We start from the raw sequence: 23,244 nt of genomic DNA, 5'->3' as shown, positions 1-23,244 counted from the left end.
AAACAGGCCAGTTGCAGCCTCCTTATCATGGAATCATGGAATGGTTTGGGTTGGAAGGGACCTTAAAGATCATCTTGTTCCATCCCCCTGCCATGGGCAGGGACACCTTCCACTATCCCAGCTTGCTCCAAACCCCATCCAGCCTGACCTTGAACACTTCCAGGGATGGGGCAGCCACAGCTTCTCTGGGCAACCTGTGCCAGGGCCTCATCACCTCATAAGGAACGATTTCTTCCCAACATCTGATCTAACCCTGCCCTCTGGCACTGGGAAGCAATTCCCCCTTGTCCTGTCACTCCGGGCCCTTGTCCAAAGTCCCTCTCCAGTTCTCTTGGAGCCCCTTTAGGCACTGGAAGAGGCTCTCAGCTCTCCCTGGCTTGCTCCTTGCAGGTTTGGTACTATAGGTCTTGGAATTAGGCACCAGCCATCCCAAGTGTTCCCACAGCCATCTCTGTGCCCCTCCTGAAATCCCCGTGCAGATGAGTTAAACTGCAGGGCTTTATATGTTCCATGGACTAACCAGAATGAACCCCTGTTCTTTTTAAATTCCAGGAATTACTTGAATTTTGTGACAGAAGAGATGATAAATCCCTACAGGTGGGTGTGTGTCCTGGGATGACATCCCTGGGAGAAGGACCTGTATTTTGGGGAAGCCTCTTCCTCTTGTGTGTGTAACAGGGGTTGCTGATCAGCCTAGAAGCCAAGGTCTTTATCTGGGGAAATAGAAAACAAGATAAATTAATGGCCTTTTTCCTCCCTGGAATCAGGGAAGCAGAATTATAATCTCTGTAGGAGAAGGGCTGTTGTTTACGCTGCTTTCCTGTCCCACTAATATCAGTGCTGCTGGAAAGCCCTGCTTCCTTGGCGTGACACCTCTGTGAGTTATGGGCAAGGGAGAAGCACTCAGGGCTTTATTAGTGCCTTGTATAAACTCCCAGCAGAGGGTTTGTGCTGCTGTCCATGCGTTTGTCCCGTGCTCTTCCCATCCTGTTGAGCAACAGCTGCTTCCTGCGCTGCTCGTGCCTTTCGGGGTTACTCGGGGGCCTGGCGAGCTCAGGATGGGCCACAGCAAAGCAGGACAATGCTGAGAAATCCCTTTTGCTCATGGGATGGTCCCTGTGAGCCACTGGGATCTGAGTCTCGGGGTCACTTGTGCAAAGAGCCATTCCTGGCTGACCCTGCTGGTGATTCGTTCGTGCTGGGAAGGATTTGATACTCCCTTTTCTTCAGAAACAGTTAGAAAAAGGGGGGTTGTATTTTGCAATTCTTTGCATGTCTGCTGAATGCAGTCATGGGATTTGAGTCTCCTCCTGTGGCTTCGAGCTCCGCTGGACCAATTAGACGTGGCACCAAGCAGGGTTTTCTTTTTCAGTTTCCATTCGCAAATGAAGTTAAACTGTTTGGAAAGGCAAATTTGTACCAACACAGCCAGTTTACAGACTCACTCAGGCTGTGTCTAGACTCATTTTCCTTGAGTTTCCTCAGCCCATCCATCTGCACAGAGTTAGAGGCTAAAAACTGCCCGCTGGGTCCCTGAGCTTCCCATCTCCCACAGGAAACCCAGCAGCACAAGTGAATCTCTTTTGCCCAAGAGAGAATCTGCTCAGTGCCACTGGGTGTTTTTAATTAATTGCCATTGCAGTGATCCTGGGCTCCTGCTCAGGCAGCCAGAGCCTCTCCATGGAAAAAGTCCCTCTTGCCATAATCCTTCACTCTCCATCAGGCTGTTCAGAGAATCGTGGAGTTGTTAAGGTTGGAAAAGACCTTTAAGATCACCAAGTCCAACTGTCAACGCAGCACCACTAAACCATGAACTCAAGTGCCACACCCCCATGTTTCTTGAACACCTCCAGGGATTCCACCACTTCCCTGGGCAGCTCGTTCCCATATGGGCATCTCCTCTGCCCTGGGAGCAGAGTGTGGCTGGGAAACCTGACATGCTGAGGAGCCAAAGAGCAGAAGGGCTCAAGCAAACCTTGAGCGCAGGAGGGCGGCATCCCTGGGATCAGCAGCTCCCTCCTCTGAACTTCTCCATGACAGTGTATGTTTTTTCCTAGGAACCTGCCCCTGGCCATCATCATCTCCCTGCCCGTGGTCACTCTGGTCTATGTGCTGACCAACCTGGCCTATTTCACCACGCTGTCCACAAATGAGATGCTGACGTCCGAGGCCGTGGCCGTGGTAAGAGGGGGCTGCTCCGACGGGGCTGTTTTCCAGGGCAGGTTGAATCACACTTGCAGTCTCTGCTCACATCTCCTGCTTTATTCCAGGCTGGTCATGGCTGCTTACAAAAACCCTGATGTTTAACAGGAGATAAAGAGCAGCTGTGATGGGAGCTGGGGAGAACATTGTGATACCAAGTGGGATTAATGGCAGACAGCGAGGGTGGGCAGCAGTTAGTGCTGCTCTTAGTTCCCAAATAGGGAAGGTGGCTGCTGGCCTTGTGACTTCTCATCAGTTACCAGAGCATAATATTCATGGGGAAAGGTCATTCAGTCATTACTGAACTAGATTGTTTTCTCTCTGTATCTTCCTTGTTTTAATTGAGAGAGATAAATAATACTTCTATTAATTAAAATGCCACAGCGGTCAGAAATCCTGGTTGTTTCAGGAAGGAGCAGACCTTCCAAACAGCGTGACCAGGATTGTTCAAGGCTTCAAAGGGAATCTCCCAGCCCAGGATGAGCTGGTTTGGGCCACTCAGGTGACAGTGCTCCATCCTTTGAGCTGGCACCAAGCCCCTGCTCCAGCCCACAGTGATGTGGTGCTGAGTTTTTGGAGGTGCAGCCTGTGTTGCATTGAATAATACAAGGTTTGAGCTGGAAGGAGCCTTAAAGATCATCATGTTCCAACTCCCTGCCATGGGCAGGGACACCTTCCACTAAACCGGGTTGCTCCAAGCCCCATCCAACCTGGCTTTGGACACTTCCAGGGATGTTGCTGTAGTTGTGTCCATTGCTGCAGCCACGAGCCTTTGCAAGGCTGAAAATCAATATCACAGCAAAGGCTGGAAATCAATATAAATTGGAGTAAAACCACCGTGGAGAAGTTTTTTGTCAATCTGTGACAAAAAACTGCAGCTCCAGGACACTCCATGTCCCCAGGGCTGTGTCCCAGGTCCTGACTCAGCACTTGGCAGCAGCTCCGTGTTTGAGGCTCCTCAGTTTCCGTTTGATCTTGAACTTCCCGATGGCTGTTCTGATAAATGGTGTGTCCTGACCCCGAGGGAAGGGCTGGCTGCTGCTTTAGTTTAGCAGTTCCACAATATGCTTTTGCAGGAAAGAGGAGCAGCAAATGGCAATATGGAAAACTCTGTAACAGCTTCAGCACTAAGCCGTGTCCTTCGCTCAGATTTCTGCAAAGATTAAGCCTTTGCAGGCAGCTGTGAGTTCTTTTGGACATTCTGGGTATGAAATGTCTCTTGTTGTCCCCCATTTAGGATTTTGGGAACTACCACCTTGGTGTCATGTCCTGGATCATCCCTGTCTTTGTTGGCCTGTCATGCTTTGGATCGGTCAATGGATCTCTCTTCACTTCTTCCCGGTAGGTTTGTTGCTCAATCCTGTGGGTTTTGTTTACAAGCTGTGCTTAGTTCCTCTTCTTTTGGAGTTGTCCCCCAGAGAGTGGCTGTGGGCAGACACAAAGTCTGAAGGGTCTGGAGACCATGTGGGGAATGCAGGGGGAAAAAAAGTCAGCCTTTAAAACCATACCCAGATTAAAGGAAACCTTCCAGTTGTCTTAATCTGTTCCTCAGGCAAAGTGCTGTTAAAGTCAACAAAACAGAAACAGACACAGGCTCGGCGATGATGGGAAAGTGGCTTTAATGGAAAGCAGAAAGTTGTGAAACTTCAGGGCCGAGAATCCCTCCAGGAAGGAGAGAAAGGACAGGTCAGGACAGGGACTGAGATGGTTCTGGCTCTGACACATCTCCTGGGTTGTCTTAGGAAAGTCACTTAATGGCTGTCTCTGGAATGGAGATAAATACATCTTTCCTGCATTCTTTGTCCATCTCCAGCCTCCCTTCTAAGTCAGAGATTGGTGTTTCAGTCCTGCTGCCTCGGTCTGGGCTGAGCTCGGGCTGTCCCTGTTTTGTGCTGCAGACAAAGCCCAGCTGGGGCTGCAGGGGTGTAACTGCTCTGTGTCCCCCTCCAGGCTGTTCTTCGTGGGATCCCGAGAGGGACACTTGCCTTCAATCCTGTCCATGATCCACCCCAGGCTCCTCACTCCTTTGCCATCCCTCGTGTTCACGGTAACACCCAGGGCTGGGCTGGGCAGGAAGGGGTGGGGGCGGGATCCCATCAGAGGGGTTGGAGGGGGGCTCCCACCTCCAGTCACAGCCATTCCTGCATCCACCTACAGGAGAATGACCCTTCTCATCATATCCTCATAGACCACTTCTGGTTTGAATTCTCTTCATCCCTGGAAGTGTCCAAGGCCAGGCTGGACGGGGCTTGGAACAACCTGATCTAGTGGAAGGTGTCTTTGCCCATGGCAGGGGAGTGGAATGAGATGGGCTTTAAGGTCCTTCCAACCCAAAGCATTCCATGATTCTATGCAATCATTCCAGGCACCAATTGAAAATAGCTTAAAAAAGTAAAAACTAATGAACATGATCCTTCTCCTGGCAGGCAGTTCTTCTAAAATCCCTGTGTTTAGTGTTGTATCATACATGGGTTTGCCTCCTTCCTTTGCTAATGGCTTTTTCCCTGGGTTCAGTGTGTCATGACCCTGCTCTACGCCTTCTCCAATGACATCTTTTCAGTCATCAACTTCTTCAGCTTCTTCAACTGGCTGTGTGTGGCTCTGGCCATCATTGGGATGATGTGGCTGCGTTACAAGAAGCCAGAGCTGGAGAGGCCCATCAAGGTGAGAATGGTGGGAAATGGGAGGTGGGTCCTCCCTGAGTCCCTTCTCAGCACCTGGAAAGGCTCAGCAGCTCCTCCTCCGTGGGAGTGGGACTGGGATTGCAGGAAGATGTGGGGTTTCAGCTAATGGGGTGTTCCTGCTGCTGAATGGGAGTTGGTGCAGAAGGACAAAGAGCTGCCATGGCCGTGGGGACAACAGAGTGAAGGAGCTCAGGGTGTCAGGGACATGGGATGTTGTGGTGGGATAACACAGCGGGAAGCTCTCCGTGACTAACACACTCCCCAGGACAGATCCCAGGCTGTGGCTCTCAGTGAAACACTCTGTACCAGCAGGGACTTCCCCTAAAATAGTTCTCTGCTAAAGCAGCCCCTGCACTGGGAGCTTTGTTCCCTGTGTCCTTGGCCAGCTTGGCAGCTCCGTGGCCCATCTGGGAGGAGGCCAAGATCGTGTCATCCTGGTGTGTCTGATGGCCTTCAGGGCATGTTTCCCACTCATCCCTCAGCACAATCGTGTCTCTGCCAGGCAACAACACCCAGAGAGAGACAAACTCCCAGGCCTGTGCTGGTGCCTTCCCAAAGTGACTCTTTGTGGGGTGTTTCCTTAGTGGGTGCCCTGCTCAGAATCCCCTGAGGAACAGCCCTGAGGATGCCATGGCCTGTGCTATGGCTGCTGCTGAAGCTGAGGCTGTTGGTACAGGTGCTTTGTATAAGGCATCATGGAAATATGGAACTGGGATCCAGAGAGGTGCTGAGAAAGGCTCCTGGCTCCTGGCCATGGTGGAATGTGAACTCTGTCCCTCCCTGGGCTGTACAGCTGGATAAACTTCCCTGGAAAGTGTGCCCTGTTCCCCTGACACATATCCTGACCTGTTCCTTGGTCCCTGCTCAGGTGAACATCTGCCTGCCCATTTTCTTCATCCTGGCCTGCCTGTTCCTCATTGCTGTTTCCTTCTGGATGACGCCGAGGGAATGTGCCATCGGCTTCGCCATCATCTTCAGTGGGATCCCTTTTTACTTCTTTGGGGTCTGGTGGCAAAACAAGCCCAAGTGGGTTCTCCAAGGCATCTGTAAGTACCCGCAGTCAGGAGCAAGGGTGCAGTTCTTGCTCCAAAAAGAACAGTTTCCCAGTTACCTCCTACAGCTGGGAGCGCTGGCTCTCCTTCCTGTGGAGGAGGTTCCAAAGTCTTGGCTCTGATCCATTTTTTAATGATGACAATTTTAACCTGATGATTACCATGTCTATCAAGCACCCAAAATGCACCCTGACTTTCAATAATTGCAAAGTTTGGGACAAATACCATTTGGAAAACAGGTTGTTATTACTCAGCAGAGTGTAATTCCCTGAGCACGTTGCTCCTCCTCCTGGAAAAGCCCAGAGCCAAGCCTTTGCTCAGCAGAGAATCCCTTTACAATGGTGTAGGAAGGGAAAAGGAGGAATTGAGCACAGCTGGCCTCTGTTTGACTGCTGAAAATTCACAATCAATCCCAATCCATGGTTTAGCCAGTGCTAACATTTCAGATCCAGGCACAGCTTTCCTTGGCATCACACTGTGGCAGCGGAGCAGAGGGAGGGGAAAGTCCCCTGGATGTGTTCTCTTAGGAGGTTTATTTTTAAGGTATCTGCTCTAAGGTTTTCCAACAGCTGACACTGCCCCACGGTGTGTTTAGGGATGGAGAGGCTGTGCTTGGCACATGGAACCTCTGCCTGAACAACTAAATCCAGAAAGTCAATACATGTTGTCCAAGTAACTGAACTCCACCAGCTGCCTCCCGGCTCTCCTACAACGGGCTGACCTAGAAAAGCAGACAAGGAGAAGTGCCCAGCCTTAGCTGGGTGTTTTATGAGGAAGAAAAAGGCTTTCAGAGCAGTGCTCTGCACTCCTTATTCTTTTTTTCCCTGTTTCTGTTTCCCTCTCCCACACTCACTTTTTATCCTGAGTATTAGGCTCAGTTCCTGGAAAAGCCATTTTTGCAGTGCCTGGGTGGCAAATTACCATATTCATTGTTTTTCTCCACCAGAGGCTTGTAAAGAAAATATAGAAAATATTCTGGGAACAGAGAATGATAATCCTGCAAACATCCAGTTAGAAACATCTGACCTTTAAACCCGTATTTATTGATATATTGCAGATAATTTGAGCACCTCCAACTGATTTGAGTCTGACCTGGTTGTATTTAGAGTTAGTTTTACCAGGCAGGAGTATGTTGTGATCTCCAAACACAGGAGCAGCAGGGAGCAGAGGAGTATTTGGATATCGGCCACCAACACTAATGGGTGGAAAAATAAAGTTCCTTCAGTTTAACACCTTTTCCTGGGCAAACCTGCACCTGAAATGGTCCCTTTACTCCCACCTGCCCTGGGCCAGGCAGTGGCCTCTGCCCTGTGGGCAGGACAGGTGGATTTAGGTGGGTTTGTCCTTCCAAGAGGCCATGGGCTCACATGGATTACAAAATTGGAAGTAAAAGCTTCCCCTTGGATTTTCCATGCCCGTTCCTGACTCAGTTTTGGCTGCTCACTCTTATGCCATCCAAAATGAGTTACCATATCACTGTGCAAGTAGAAACTGGTGTCCAGAGTCCCAGAGCCTTTCCTGGAGCATCCTTGCTGCAAGACCAGAGCTCCCTCTGTTACATGTTGGAATTCTAGGAATGAGTGGGAAGTATCCTGTGGGTTATTTCAAGCCTTAAATTGGAAGGCAAATGGGTCAGACCTTCTCTCTTGAGCCCAGACCAAGATTTATGTTGGGCCCCTGCGTGTGATCCCTGACCTTTCCTTTGCTTTCCTCCCCAGTCTCTGCGACGGTCCTGTGCCAGAAGCTGATGGAAGTGGTTCCTCAGGAATCCTAGGCAGGAAAAGCAGAGACATTCAGCTCGAGGAAACGCACAATTTTATTTTAGGACGACACAAGAATCTGCTCCCTCGCACCCAGATCCCAGGCCCTGAAGCCCCGTGGGAGCCGCTTCCTGCTGACACCACATCCCAGCTCTGCCTTGTCTCCTCCAGCCCCACCTTCCCCTGGCACATGGGTGACCCCGTGATGAGTTCTTGGTATGGACACGAGCCAGGAGGAGGAATTCCAAAGGGCAATTCCAAAGGGGTCCTGCCTGTCCCATCAACATCTGTGTGTGTGGGACACCAAGGGCTGTACTTGGTTCTGGGTGGGCTCATCTGGTTTGGGGCTGGGATGCCCCAGATGAGGATGGATCTGCTCAGGAACCTGGCTTGGGTGTTCAGACGTGCCTGGGGCTGTCACAGATCCAGGGTGGGCCTGAGCCTGCCCCACCTGCCTTTCCTGGCCAAGGGGGGTGGTTGGGAAACAAAGGTGGGCTGGTGTTGGCTCACACACACACAAACTCACACCAAAACGTGCTGCTGGACACTCTGGGCTCTGTCCACTGGCAGTGGCTGAGGTGAGACAAGGCAGAGCAGAATTAGTGTCAGAGAAATTACATGGGGAGGCCTTGTCTGCCTGTCACCGTGTTCCTGACAGAGCACTCCCCTGCCAGCACCTGGATTTTAACTCCCAGATCTAATCCCCTGCTGTTGAGCCAGTTCTCCAGGATGCTCTTCACCAGAATGCCCATCCCATGGCCCTGTGAAGGAGCACTGGGGCAGGTGCAGGCCCGAGGGTAGAGTTCCTGCAGATAAACCCAGGGAACTGCAAAGAGCAGAAGGCCAAGTTCTTGGCTTGCTCATTCCATGCTTTTCTGTGGACAGGCTTTCATCCAGCATGGGATGAGCAATATTGTTCTCTCCACATGGCCCTGCTCATTGCCCTTGGTGTGATCTGTGTTTGCCTCTGAACCATCTGCAAGGAGAAATAAAGGGTGGGGTGCCCTTGGCATGTTCCCTGGGGTCTGTCCGTGCGTTTCCTGGTGCTGTGCCCTCTGTCACACTCTGTCTCTTCTGGAATGTGCCACAGAGATGGGACCAACCGGGTCTGGGGTGTAGAAAGGGCAGGTGGCTGGAGCCTGGCTTTTACCTCGGGCTGCTGTAGATCATGGGTTGGGAGGGACCTTAAAGCTCATCTTGTTCCACCTCCTGCCATGGGCAGAGACACCTTCCACTAGATCAGGTTGCTCCAAGCCTGTCCAACCTGGCCTTGGACATTTCCAGGGATGAGGTAGCCACAGTTTCCCTGGACAGCCTCTGCCAGGGCCTTGGCATCCTTGGAGTAACGATGGTAGATGGTGTGTTTTGCTCCAAGGAGCCTGGCCTGGGGCCTGGGCCTCCTTTGTGCATCAGGTTTGGCTTGGTGAGATCCCTCCACCACCCTCCCATTCTGGGAGTGATCCTTGAGCACAAACCCTGATCTGCATGTGAAATCCTCTTTGGCTGTCATGGGTGGTGCAATCCCATCCCCTGAGCACACCCAAAATCCCTCTAGTTCCCAATTAGTCCAACTGTCCTCTTAGGAACACGTTGCTTTATTTGGTCAAAAGCGTCGCCTTTTCAGCAAAGCTGCAGTTCTTCAACACTTTGCTCATTGTGCCTCTGCTCTCTGGTATCAGTTGAAATTCAGAAGCATCTTCTCCCCACATTGAGCTGCTTTGCTCTCTGTTGCAGATCTTTGTGCTCGTGCTTTGTGCAAGTGGCTCGTTGAACTACTTTTTCTCCTCAGTGTTTTTCTAAGCTTGGCCGTTGGGAAGCCGGGATCCTCCGAGAGCTTTCTGCTGGATTCTCCTCATAGCGTGGGGTTATTTTGGGTGGAGAGGCATTAAGGACACCATGGTACTCGCTCACACTTTGTCCTTTGAAGCTCTTTAGCGCTGGGGGGTGTCAGGGCAGGCGCAGCTCCTGTCCAGGTGTGTGGCCATGCCCACGTGAGCTCTGTGCTATCGCTTTGCCAACCAGCTCTTGCTTCGGGTGCAGCAGGAATAGGTGAGACAATCAGCACATGGAGAACCTTGGCTGTCAAGTTGTTTATTCCATGGCAGCTCAGTGTGGAGATTCTCAAACCAGCTCAGGTGACAGTGTGGAGATCCCCAAACCAGCTCCCAGGACAGTGTGGAGATCCCCAAACCAGCTCAGGTGCTGCTTCACCTGCGTGAGGTGCTGAGCTCTCCTGGAGCTGAGCTGAATCATGGGGACTTGCAGCTGGTTTGTGTGGATCTCCAGGGCAGAACCCAAAGTCTTTGGCCAGTGCCTGGCTGTGCAGGGACCTACGTGCAATGAACTGGAGCACCTTGGATCTGGTGCCTGTGGAGGGGTGTTTGCATAAATAAGGTGGTAAATTGTAAAACCTGAACTTTTTGGCATCTCTTCCAGCTGAAGGCCGGGTGTTTTGGCAGGGTGGTGATGGGAAGTCACCGCTCCTGCTGGACCTGTTTCATGGAGAGAGGACCTCAGTCTGTCACCTCCCACTTGCTCTGCACGTTTTTATCTGTGGTGGTGTCAGGGCAGCTCCTGCAGGGCCTGAGTTCAGTGTAGGGGCTCCTGGTGATGAACTTCCCGGCAGAGTTACTTGGGATGCAAAGCAAAGGGATTCAAACTCTCAGCCACCTCAACCCAATGTCAATTGGCACCAAGGTCCCATCCAAGAGCTCAGAAATGGGTCCAGACCTCCCAAAGGTGGGGGGTGCTTGGTTTGGACACATCTTTGAGCAGTGATGACCATCACTACACGATGTCCTCCTGGTGAACGTTTCACGCTGGTTTTAAAGAGGAAACATCACACTAAGAAATATTTTTTAATTAATTACCTGATCTTAATGAATTCCTTAACTTGCTTGCTTTGCTTTTTATGAATTTTCATTATTTTTCCCTTGCTGCTGAAGATCTTTCTCATGTACTAACCTACAGGCTCTGGCATTGATCCATATGTTCACAGTGATCCTGCCAGCATCTCCTTGGCAATATAGGTTTAGGGAAAACTGAACCAGGTACCAGCACAAAATGACAAAAAAATGTTGAATTTGGTCAGCCATGGGTCACATCTCAAAGTTTAAAATGCCTGATTTCTTTCTTTGTGGATTCATTGACCCCCATAGTTCCCCTCCACCAGAGCTTGGTGACGTGGCTAGAAGAGGTTGGGTTATTTTTTCCTGGAGGTTTGGGAGATAATGAGCGAGGGGGTAAAACTGAATTTCATTTGCTAAAGAAAACACAATAAAGTAGATTCTCCAGTGGGAGAAACTGCTTCCAACAGCATCTGCTGTCCAGAGTGACAGCTCATCCCTTTGATCAGCAACAGCAGCATCTGCTGCCCTCGACTTGCCCTGGTCAGCTGGATTTTGGTATGGAAAGGGGAGAACTCCTTGTGAAAGACCTCCTTGCTGCTTGTTTTCCTCAAACATGGAATGAGATGTGTGTCAGGGAGGGCGAGGGGAGCAACAGAGACTTCACAGAAAATTCCTTGTCATTCCCAGCAGTGGATGTGGGATTTTTGTGTTGTTTCTCTGTTGGCTTCTCTGTGGAGCCCGTGATCGGTCACAGCTGTGATGCACTGAGGGACATAAACCCTTCCCACAAAGGGCACTGCAACCACAGGGACCTGAACCAGGTTCCACGTGAACCTATTTCATATGAGTGTCCTGCAAGTACAGCTGGAGCCGTTGTGTCCATGGAATCAGGGAATCATTCAGGTTGGAAAGGACCTTTAAGATCATCAAGTCGGACCGCGGGGCCGTGGCTGCTCTGCAGTGATCCCGTGGTCCTTGTACCCTTCAATTACTGCTCTTAACTTGTTTTTAAGGATTCAGCCTCCCAGGCAGGCAGTTGTTTGGAGTGTTCATGGAATAGCATCCTGCAGGGATTGCTAAACAGAGCAGGAGCTGATGGCCAGGCACTTCCGTGCCCGATGGCTTCCTCTTTCTGAATGAGAAACCTTCTTCCGACCAGGAGGGGACCCAGCCCTGCTCAGCCCTGCAAAATGCTCCCAGCCAAAAATCAGGGGGATTTATGTTATCCTGGGTGGATTATTTTATGATTTTTTTTTTCCAGCTTCCTGCAGAATTTGCAGTGTTTTCCACCTCAGACACCATGTTCTGGTAAACACGCTTTTGTTTTCAGTGGCTCCCTCTGTGGCTCAGGAGTTCAAAGGGACTCTGGCACAGTTGAACAAACTTTAAAGACCCTTCAACTGGATTGAAACTCCTGAGAAGTGGCTTTGTTGTTCTCCGAGGCCTGTCCCAGGGGGTGGCTCAGGCATTGGGCTCCTCCGAGGGTTCCTCCATGGTGAGTCTGAGCGGAGCCCTCGAGGAGAAGCAGTGTTGGAACAGAGCTTTTCCCTGTAGCTGTGACTTCCCAGCCATGGAGAGATGTTCAGAGTGGCAGAGTCCCAGTCTGGCTGTGGGGAATCCCAGGGAAAGTTTCCACTCAGTCTGGGAAGGTACCCGTGCCTTCAGCCAAGGTGACAGTGTCCTTGGGCTTTAATATAAAATAAAAATTAAAAAAAAATTAATAAGGAAACTGCCAAATATTGTCATTACACAACACTCTGGCTGGTTGGGGCTGTTCCTGTGGGATGGCAGCTTTTCCATCCACCCATTGTGCAACTCCATTTCTAGTGAATCCAAGGGGAGGGAGGGTGATTGGGAAAGGGCTGGAATGAAGCTCCCTCCTGGAGCTTGGGAAAGGGCAGCCCAGTGGGCAGATGGCTCCGGTTCCTCCGGGGCTGGTGCCGGGGCTGTGCCATGAGGTCTGTGCCACGACCCGGGCACAGCCCACACACTGAATGGTCGCCTTGTGCCGGCCCTGGAGCATCTCCGGCTGTGGGATGGGCCGGCACAGCCGGAGCCAGGGCTTGGCTGCCGACCAGGGAGATCCCTGCAGTGATGGGAATCTGCTCCCTCCTCTGTGCCAGGGCATCCCAGGAGACCTCAGCATTGAGGGATGCTCAGGGGGTTTCCTTTTCAGGTGGCTTCTTGAGGAATTCCAGGATTATGCTGGATTTGCCTGTTCTTGAGGAGTTTCTTCCCAGTTTTCACGCTCTGAACTGTAACTGGGAGCTGGGTGGGGCGGGTGTGTGATGCTGCTGGGTTTGGTGGCACCAGGAGCTCCCAGTTTGGTGCAGATAGTATGAGATGTGGTGGTAGGAAACATGGCTCAGGGTCAGCCATCCCCTAAGGATCCGATATCCAGAGGATTATTTCTTTGCTTTGCTCCCTCCCTGTTCCTCACGTGAGAAGGGGTGTTGCTTCCTCCAGCTGTTGAAGTGTTAATGAGAGAAATAAAAGTATTTTTTTAAACACTGAATTAATTTCTAAACTGCCTAAAAGAGACTTTATAGCTACACCTGAGTTATTCCCGTGGGGTGACGTCCAGCTCAGCCCAGGGGATCTCCCACATCCAGCGGGACGTGGGGCTGCAGCCCCTGCACTGGGATCGACGTCACACAGAGGGAAAAACATCCTTATTTGTTCAGGGGGCAGGGAGAGATCTGTGTCCCACCTAAACCCTTCCAAAGGGAGGATTCAAAGTGGCTCCCAGACCTCGCTCCGACCCACAGAACAAAGGGTGACATTCACTCCTGGTGAAGAATCTGACTTTTCAGAGATATTTTTCTTTGTACTTTTGTTGTTGTTTTTTTTTAAAACACACACACACAAAAGAGCTTAACACACACAAGAAAAAAAACTAGATCTGATTGACAATTTTGTTATATTTGGTTGCTTTAAAAAAACTATTTTACTAATTTAAATGTTGCTGTAGATGACAATTCTATTTATTTTAAGGGGTAAATATCTTTTAGTCTTAAAACTTCTCCAGTAAGCGCTGTTTATTCCCAATGTTTGTGTTCCTGGCAACACAGCTGTTCCACTGGTCAGCCAGTAGTTCCTGAATCCAATGGCCTTGTAAAACAAGATGTCTCTTGCAATGTATTTTTTGTAGTATTTCTTGATTCTTTTATGTCTGTGGTTTAACAAATCTGTTGAATGTTTGGGTTGTTCTATGTTTTGGGTTGTTTTGTTTTGTTTTTTTAACAAAGAAAGCTGAATTACAACTCTCTTGTTGCTGGTCTTTGCCTCTAAAACTTTTCTTTTACGTAAGGTTGCCTTGTTTATCCCCCATCCATCAGCACCTGAGCCCTGGGTTTCCAGGTGTTCCTCTTGCAGATGGATTTAGGAGCATGGCAGCATCCAGGCCTCCATCACCATCCTCCTTTTTGAAATTCTAGACAACTCTTCTGGTTTTGCCTGTGTTAAAACCAAGGGCGTGGGAAAGTGGGTGGGCTTTGGGCATGAGGTGGGAGCAGAGGATGGATGTCCCAGTTCCCAGGGTGTATCTCCATGGTTTTATGCTGGAGCTGCTGCTGTAGCAGAATTCATGTCCAGCAGCAGGCAAGTATCAAGTTTCATAAGAGGAAAGTGATCCTCTGCTGCAATCCCTCCTTCCCATGTCCCTCCACACTGAGGAGGAGAATATTCCAGTGGGAAGGGACCAGGGCAGGGATGCTCAGGCTCACAGAGGTGGGTTGGCAGAAGAGCTGATTTTGGGTGTGCACATGGCAGAGCTCAGAGGTTTTCCTTCCTGAAGGAGAAGGTGGTGCCCAGGATGCTCTGTTGGCACACACACATCCCAAGGGGAAGAAATGGGCAGGGAATCCTAATGGAGCTTAGAAAGGCCATGGAAAAAAACCCCCAGGAATAAAGCAAGTGATGCCCAAATGGGCTGAGTAGATGTTACACACAAGTTTCATACTGAATTTAGGTGCCACAGTCAACCAATGTCTTGAACAAGGAGAGAATTCATGAGAAAAAGGCAATTCTTGATTTACTCCCGAGTGTTGTGGCTGTTTTGGGAAGTAACACCGGAAGAGAGAATCTGCTCGAGCCCAACCACCTCATAAAACCAAACCCTGAGACCACAGTAGCATTTAACTAAATATTTATTTACAAAAGGAGGAAGGTAGAGATGAGGAAATGAGAATGGAGTTACAAGAACCCCGTGTGTGACAGGGCTCTCCCAGAGGCTCTCCCAGATGGGATTAGAGGCTCTTAGTGAAGGAATTAGAGTAATCTAAGAAAAACATCTCCACAAGCCAGCGTGGAATAGCCCGTGCCATCAGTGATTTAAAAGATATCATTCCAAAAGTGACAGTTGTGGCCAAAGAAGGAAAGCAGGGGAGAGAGTAAACTCTGGCAAATTAAATCTAAAACCTCAGTAAGACAAGTCAACAGGACACTCAGCAGTGGGACACGGACGGCACATGGAGGAGCAGGGCTGGGACACCCTGGGATGCCTGGCAGGGACATGGAGGGAAAAGCACTTTACCAGGCAGATAAGGCAGTAGAGATGAAATGAGTTATTCACATCCATGTTTGCTACAGGCACACTTGGAAAAGTTCCCATGCTGAAGCATTTCTTCCCAGGGAGCAAGCCCAAGGAATTGCTGCCAGAGAAAGCATCGTGTTTGGGAGCGAAGCTCCAGCTGTAGCATCCTGAGGCCTTCCAGAGCACATCTGGGGCTTCCAGCAGGTGTGTGCAGCCACTGCCCAACACTGTGATGCCGTGGGGGTGGAAGGTGGAAAACACGGTGCTGGTACAGGTAGAGGGTCCAGAAGCAGCCAGAGGGCTTACAAGAGGTTGTAGTGGGGAATACAGTGAGCAGAGACATGGAGAGGAGCATCCTGGGGGAAACACAGCTTTCCTACAGGGAGGTCAGTCCTCAGCAGAACCACTGAGCTTCCAGTATCTCCATCCTTGGGTTTTCAGCAGGCTCAGGACTCACTGAGCCTCCCGTGGGGTTTGAAAAAGGGAATTATATCTGTAAAAATTGTTTGGGAGAGAGGGAACACATAAAAGTAGTTACTAATGGAGGGAGATGTCTGCAGAGCTTTGCCTGTGGATCTTCTCCAGGCCCAGGCCAGTCCAGCACACAGGATCTGGAAAAGGAGATGGGCAGGGTAGCAAAGGCTTGGGAATGAGTATTTTCAGGCTCATGAAACAAAAAGGGAGTGCAAATGAAAAAGAAAAATACCAGTAATGCTGCTCCATGTTCCTGCCTGAGCACTGGGCTGGTCCAGCCACCCCTCCAGGCCTGGGCTGTGGGTGGGAAGCGGGAGAGGCCTCAGACACCCAGACAAAGCCAGGAAGTGTTGTTTGCTCCCAGCCTCGTTAATCATGCGCTCGGTGTCAGGGGATGTTGCTGAGACCACTTTTATGTGAGCACTAAAGTTCAAAAAGCCCAGATAAAAGGGTTTGTTATTGACTGCAGGAGCCCTGGTGCAGCCTCAAGGAACACTTGAATCCAGGGAAAACCTGGGCAGGGATCAGACCTCATGTTTCATATGAGCCTTCCCTGAAGGTCACTATTGTTGGCTGCTGGAGACGTGGTCCTTTGGCCCATGGCTGCCCCACAGCTGACCTTTCCTTGGTGCCACTGTGGCAGCTGTGCCTTCACAGAATCATAGAATCATGGAATGGTTTGGGTTGGAAGTGACCTTAAGCTTATCTAATTCCAACTAGACCAGGTTGATCCAAGCCCCATCCAATCTGGCCTTGAACACTTCCAGGGATGGGGCAGCCACAGCTTCTCTGGGCAAACTCATCCCAGAGAATGAACATTGATTCATCAGTGGTGCCCAGGGTGGCAGAGGAATCCTCATGGTGGGATTTGCCCAGGAAAGACTCATGGCATGAGAGCTACATGTGACCCAGCGCTGTCCAGACACGTCCTCAGCTCCAACCTTGTGGATGCTGGGCTTTGTCCTGATGGCTGGAGGTGATGGGAGAGAGAAAACAGCCCTCTGGAAGACAGACAGGCAGCAAGACTGACAGTCTTCCACCTTCAAACCCAAAACATGACATTTTTCCCCCCAAACCCAGGAGCAACTGTGTGGGAGGGGCATGGAGAGCAGGACGGGAGCTGCCACCAAGGGAGGGAGAGCCCTTGGAGCAGCAGGTGGAAATGGCTCTGAGAACTGGAGGCAACCCAGCAAAAAGCAATAAAACTGTTGTTTGTTTGAAGATTTGTGTGGAAGATGAAAGGCACTCGATATGTTTGGGTTGGGAAGAAGCCACTAAGGGTGGGGTGTGACACGGGCCGGGAACAGCTTCAAGGGTGCACATCTGAATCAAAGCAAGGAGCTGACAAGGAATCGTGGATGGAACTAATAAAGGGATCCTCCGAGGCAGAGAAATTAATCCAGTGAAAACAAGATACAGGTATGAGGAAACTGGATTAAAGGGGAATTGATGTTGACAAACTTCCTTGCAGCAAAATGCACTCAACAACAAAATTGTTCCCTAAATATTGAGGCAATGGAAGTTTTGCCTGGAAGGAGTTTTTTTTTATCATGTTTTAAAGGAGTTGCTAATATTTCACCTATTGTACAAAAGCCATGAAATAAAGGTGTCCCTTCAGCATGTGCTGATTTTGCTGGAGACCTTTTTTAGGTATCGGAGCTCAGTGGCACAGGATTTATGGAAAAGTGGGTGTTGGAGATCTTTAACAAAAGAATGTCTCCAACTTGCTGATTCCAGACCTTGAAATATGACAGAGAATTTTTTTACAGATACCTATAAGCTTTTTTCCCCTTGCATAATTATATGCAGATTTCCTGCCTGTCTTGGACTGTCCTTGCCCAGACTGGGGATGGATGGCACAGGAGATGGAGGTGTGGGTAGGCAGGACCTGGAAATATGTGGATTGTGCCTGGCTGTGCCTCAGTTTCCCCATCTGTGCACAGTCCTGCTCATCTGCCAAGAACAGATTAAAGCTCTGTCTCAGTCAGGTGGGGCAATAAGTGCTGGAAATTCCCCTGGTTTTCATCCAAGCTGCACAACACGAAAGATAAATCCACATTTGGATCCCTACCTCGAACAAGAGACCAGGGAAGCAAGAAATGACAATTCCTCTTGCCTGAGCCTCTTTCCTAATTTAACTGATGTGTCCTTCTGGGGCCACCATGCAGAACACCTCGTGTTCACATGGAGAGCTCTGCCAACACCCTGTCCCCAAAAATCAGCTTCCAGTCAAGGTTTGCTGGAGCACAAAATGTACCTGTTGCCTTAGTCCTGTTCAACCCATGCCTTGGAGTGCCTGTCCCTGGATTCAGTGAGCTGAAAGTGCTTCCAGCACAGTCCAATTACCCACGTGTGCCCGTGGAGAAGTGTTGGCCAGAAAAGAGCCGGAATGGGAAGGAGCTGGCAAGGCACTGAGTGAGGGACAGTGCCTGAGACAACGGAAACAGGCAGGATGACACATTTTGGAAGAAAAATAATGCTTTTTTTGTATTAAGAGCTCTTTTCAACACCTCCTTTTGGAAGTGATTCCCTGTTTCCCTTTGCAGCCAGGACAGTAAGCACCGGAATGGTCCAGCTCGGAGATCCTACCCTGCTCTCCCAGTTTTTCTGCATGAGTTGGCATCGCTTGTCACTGTGTCCTTCAGAGCTAGAGCACCTTGCCAGCAGTGGCAGGGATGTGCACAGGTCACAAAGTCACCTTTGGGATGCATTTGGACCAGACCAGTAGGAACTCTATATCACAGAATCATGGAATGGTTTGGGTTGGAAAGGACCTTAAAGCTCATCCAATTTCAGCGATTGGCATGGGCAGGGACACCTTCCATTCCCTGTGCTCTGTCTCTGAGTCGTCCCAGGTGCTTTGAGCATCACCACAGACCTCTCCAGACTTCTGGAAGTGTTGTCTGTAACAGCATCAAGTTACGAACCTTGTAGCTGTTACAGACAACAGAACAGACAACAGAATTATCACAAAAACGAGCTATAAAAATCCCAGGCACAGAGCCTTGTGCACCCCTAGCCATGAGCAAATCCTCAGCATGTTGCAGTATTCCTGTCCAAACCCTGACTGCATGGTGGGAACACGAGTATGTGCTCCACCTTGGACCAGTTTTCTGGCTGCTTTGGTCAATGTCTCCAGGAGCCTGGCTCTGGATTTCAGTGAGGTCATTTCTGCTCCGACTTGCCCGGGAAAAGCAGGGGCTCCCCCCTCTCCACATGCAGCTCCTTGACTTGTGTAACCACGGAGTGCTGCGAGGGCTGAAGGCTCGTCCCTTTGGCTTCACGGGGCTCATAAATCAGGTCTGGGCACCTCAGGAATTCGGGAGGTTTGTGGTGTAACGAGGTGCACGGAAGCGCTGGTGCATGTTGGATCCAGGAGCACAAAAGCCACCGGCTCAGTTAAAAGACAAATAAAATGTCTGGAGGGGATGTGCTCCCTGTGCCAGGAGGAGGGCGGGGGGTGAAGCTCCTGCTCAGCCCATGGGGGATAAAGCCCTGCAAGGTGGGATGAAGAATATGCAAAACACACCTGGGGCCTGTGAGGGCTTGAAATGAGGTTGTGCTGGGCCTGGTTTCCAGCAGCCAAAAGCTAGCAATTGCACGTGGCTGCTAAAACCACCATCCATGGAATCTTTCTGCATCAGACCTTGGGAAAACCAAGCTGAACTTTTTGGAGTTGTACCAGTAGCAGCTGGGGAGGGGTTCTGTAGGCACAGGGAGATCTGGGCAGCCAAGGACATGGGCAGAGCTTGGCTTGGAGATGTTCTGCATGGACTGAAGAGGATGCCCAGATTTGGCAGGACATCCTGCCCAGCCCCTCTGCCAGGCACTGGCAGCCCTGGAAGCTGCCTGCAAATCTCTGGGATGTGGGACTGCTGAGAGGGAGCTGGATCAAGGAAAAATCCACTGTATGTCCCAGGGAATGTGCTTTGGTGACCACAGGATGCCCAACATCCTGGGCATTACCACCTTTTCATCATGTTTGAAGACAAGTGATCTTTAAAAGGTATTCCAGCTGCCCTGATGAAGCACAGGAATTGCAGGGCTGGGAATGCTGGGAAGGCTGAGCTCCCTGCTGTGAGCTGCAGTCTCCTCACCCCTTCTGTCTGTCCACAGCCTTCCTTCTGCCAAGTGGGATTGAACCACGTGCCAACATTGTGTTTGCATTAGGGGAAAAAAGAATAATCCAGATTGACAAAGTTGCTTGAAATAGGCTTTTCAAAGAGGCACTGGCTTCCCACAATGTAAAGAGTTTAAGCTCTCACATGATGGATCAGGTTGTGCAATTCCTGCAGGAATCAGCACTGGCTCTGCACAGTCCCAGGGAGAGCAGGATCCTGGGAAAGCAGCCCCATAGAAAGGTCTGGGCTGCAGAGCTGCTAACTGGGAAGTCCTTCTGCAGGTACAGAAAATAATGGCTTTAAAAATCAAAATCCCAGTTCCTAGACTAAAGTAATTTAAAGCCACAATAATCCCAGTGTAGACCAGACCCTCTGAATAACCCAAAATTACTATTGCTGGTTACATGTTTCCTTTAGAATATTTGGGGATGGAAAAATCCTTTTGTCACGTATGTTTGTTTTCTTCATATACCTCTAATATTTTCTAGAAAAAAACAGAAGCCTGGCATTACCTAGTTAGAAATCCTGCAAGCCTCTCTCTCTTTATTTTCCACATTTAATTAAAATCAATAAATTAAAATATAAAGTATTTAAGCAAAATTAGTCTGTCTTTTTTTCTAGTGTCCCACGGAATTTCTGAGCAGGTGCTATCACTGCAGAGCAAAGCTTAAACAGGCTGTGTCTGTCTTATTCATTCAACTAAATTTGAGAGGACCACCTGCACCCAAGTCAAACAAGATAAACCCCCAAATCCTGCAAAATATTCTCTCTGGGATTTGCTTTTCGCTGTGTGGGCCAAACACCGGCTGGATTTCTTCCCTGCCCTCCACACAGAAAAATAAGCCTGAAAAAGCACTTTTATACCCTCTTAATTCTGGCCGTGGCTTGCAGCGTCCTCAGGGACTGATGCAAGATCCTGCCAAGGGCTGTTGCATCAGAAGAAAATAGCAGGAACCAGTTGGCTCTGCCCTGTTTTCCCCCCAAAACTGCAGACTTTGCTTCCTTCCTCACAGGACACTCTTTTTTGGAGGAAAGGGACTTAAACTCAACCCAGCAGCCACGAGGCTGCTCCAGGAAGAGCTGTCCTGGTGTCTCAGGGCAGGGAAGTTCTGCTGCAGAACAAGATTCCTGCAGAAACACAATTTGTGGCAACTATTGAATTTAAGCACCTGCCTGTTGTGGCCTGTTCTCCACTGGGAAAAAGGCTCCAGCCTGGAGCCTCTGGATGCTCTGTTGATTCATGCAGGGGATTAGGCAGGGAAGGATGCTTTCACTTGATTTTCCTTGTCCTTATTAAATGAATTCCAGCCTTTCTGTGGAGCTGCACACCCTGCTTTGTGTGCCACAGCCTCCCAGGCGCCAGTCCTGATCCTTCGAGCATCGACCTGCTCCATCCTCACTCCCAAAATCCTGCCAGGATGGGGAGCTGGAACTGGAAACCCACAGATGTGGGGGAAACTCCTCTCCCACCCATGTCTGAGAACATAGCACGGAGCTGGAAGGTCAAAATTAATCTCGAGGGTGGTTGACTCCAGTCATTGTGACAGAAATAGGGATTGGGAAGAGATAGGGAATTGGAGACAAAGAGGAAAATTGACCTGGAATGAGAAAGGGATCTTAATCCTGCTTAAATCAGAGAGTATCAGGAGGACATTCCACACCAGGTACATAGTTTGGTGGTGGGGAAGGAGGAAAAGCTGGAAATCCTTCCCTGTACACATCACCCCAAAGGGCTGGCAGAAGGGATTGGGCCACAACCTTTGGATTGTGGTGCCTTGGGAAGTGGAGGGCTCTGGATACAGCTGCTCAAAGGCCAGCCCAGACTCCCTGCACCCTTTGGGTGACATTCCCCATGTTCTCAAGCTGATGGAGTTACCCCTGGAGCTCTAGGATTTGTTGAGGCACAGGCAGTGCATTGACTCACTGCCTCTCCTCAGTTAACAACCACCAGCTCCTTCCAACCCCGCCGGACTCCAGGTGCAGGGATAAAGGTGAGGGATTTGGGAGGAATGAGGAACCCCAGCACCAGCCCATGCCTGCCTCCAACTGAGCCCTTCTCCAGGCAAGTCTGTGCCTGGGGAGAGCTGCAGCCTCTCCTCGAGGCTGCTCTGCAGCTCAGAGCATCACCAGCTTGATGTGTTTGTCTGATATGCTCCAGTTCCACTGATAAAACCTGTCCCACAGCCCTGTGACCTTTCTGGCAGGATGTGGCCGTTCTCTGATGGATGTCCCATGACAGTGGCGTGGCACAGAAGGACTCTGTGCCCTGTGTGGGCTGTGCAGCTTCTTTCTTCGAAATATCCAAACTCTTTTTCATGGACTGGCATCCCCCAGTGCCACAAGTGAGCAGGAGGAGCCAGTCCATGAAAGCAGAGGGGAATGGGCAGCTGGCATTGCACAAACACATTCCCTGTGTTCTCCTCTTCCAGGTGCCTGTACTGGTCTCTTCCTTTGCATCTGGAGAGCAGGGAAGAGCAATTGTATTAAATCCAGGAGCTGGACTTTGATGATCCCTGTGGGTCCCTTCAACTTGGGATATTCTGTGATTCTAAATCACAGCATGGGATAACCCACTGCTCCCACTGGCTGGTGTGGAGACAGCCTGGAAAAGAGGAGCAGTACCCCATGGACATCCTGCAGCCCCAGGAACTCAGCCACCATCCTGCTCCCTCCTGGGTTGCTTCTCCCCCTGCCCTGCAATGTGACAGTTTATCCCATGGGAAGCGTGGAGCTGTCCCAAGTGCCAAGAGCCACCGTGGAAACCCCATTGACACTCCCAAGTGATGCCAGCCAGCCCTGCACAGCAGGTACCAGAGTAAATATTGGTGTTAAAGCGGGACCTAATTCCCATCTGGTTCCTCAGTGGGATGGATCACGTGTGGTGTGTCAGGGTGTTAACAGGGTTACAATGAAACTTGTGCTTTCCACTGAAGCAGAGCAGAAAAACCCCTGTTGTGACACCTCGCTGACATCTGGGTTTTGCCTTCATGGGTGGCTCTTTCTTTCCTAGTAACAGAAATGACATCACAGGGCAGGAAACCAAGGTGGTTATTTTCAGACAGAGCAGTTCATGTCACAGATGTTTTACAGATGTTATTTTCACTGGGATTGAGGGTTAATATTACACCTTTTCTTTAAAAAATGAGTCAGTGATAGACAGATATGGGACAATCATCTCTTACATCACATCCGTAAAACACTCTGAAACATGTTCAGAAGTGGATGTGATGTGTTTTAAAAACAAAATTACACTTATTGCTGGACCATGAATCCATTCAAGCAGTCATGCAGGAGACAGTATTGTGAGGACACACAATGTCCTGCTGGAAGGAAAATTTTTATTCACATTTCATGGTCCCTAAATTGCCAGCCATCCCTAGAGGGTCTGCTGAGACCATGGAACAGGCATCTCCCATGTGTCCTGCTCCATGCATGGTTTCTCATGCCCATCATAACCAACACAATCACATCAGGACACAAATACCACTACACAACCCTTTAGAACATTCCTGCTCGAGAGGGTGGTTAACACACCCACCTGCACCTTTTTAAGCCCTTGAGAATGAAC

At 50.0% G+C, this 23,244-nt stretch overlaps 1 protein-coding gene across 1 annotated transcript in view; it reads left to right on the top strand.

The window, feature by feature from the left end:
* The window catches only part of SLC7A5 (solute carrier family 7 member 5), a 37,092-nt gene extending 23,282 nt beyond the window's left edge, over positions 1 to 13,810 (top strand). Inside the window, exons 4-10 of the mRNA XM_064671008.1 lie at positions 553 to 597; positions 2,058 to 2,181; positions 3,440 to 3,543; positions 4,153 to 4,249; positions 4,717 to 4,866; positions 5,755 to 5,932; positions 7,657 to 13,810. Of these exons, the coding sequence (XP_064527078.1) occupies positions 553 to 597; positions 2,058 to 2,181; positions 3,440 to 3,543; positions 4,153 to 4,249; positions 4,717 to 4,866; positions 5,755 to 5,932; positions 7,657 to 7,712 (754 nt within the window). The 3' untranslated portion in view covers positions 7,713 to 13,810. The remainder of the gene's footprint in view (positions 1 to 552; positions 598 to 2,057; positions 2,182 to 3,439; positions 3,544 to 4,152; positions 4,250 to 4,716; positions 4,867 to 5,754; positions 5,933 to 7,656) is intronic.
* The last annotated feature ends 9,434 nt before the right edge of the window (positions 13,811 to 23,244 follow it).

This window comes from Pseudopipra pipra, chromosome 14, assembly GCF_036250125.1.
Source record: "Pseudopipra pipra isolate bDixPip1 chromosome 14, bDixPip1.hap1, whole genome shotgun sequence".
Taxonomy (NCBI): Eukaryota; Metazoa; Chordata; class Aves; order Passeriformes; family Pipridae; genus Pseudopipra; species Pseudopipra pipra.
The sequence above is the reverse complement of the archived record's forward strand: the minus strand, read 5'-3'. Positions and strand labels throughout refer to the sequence as shown.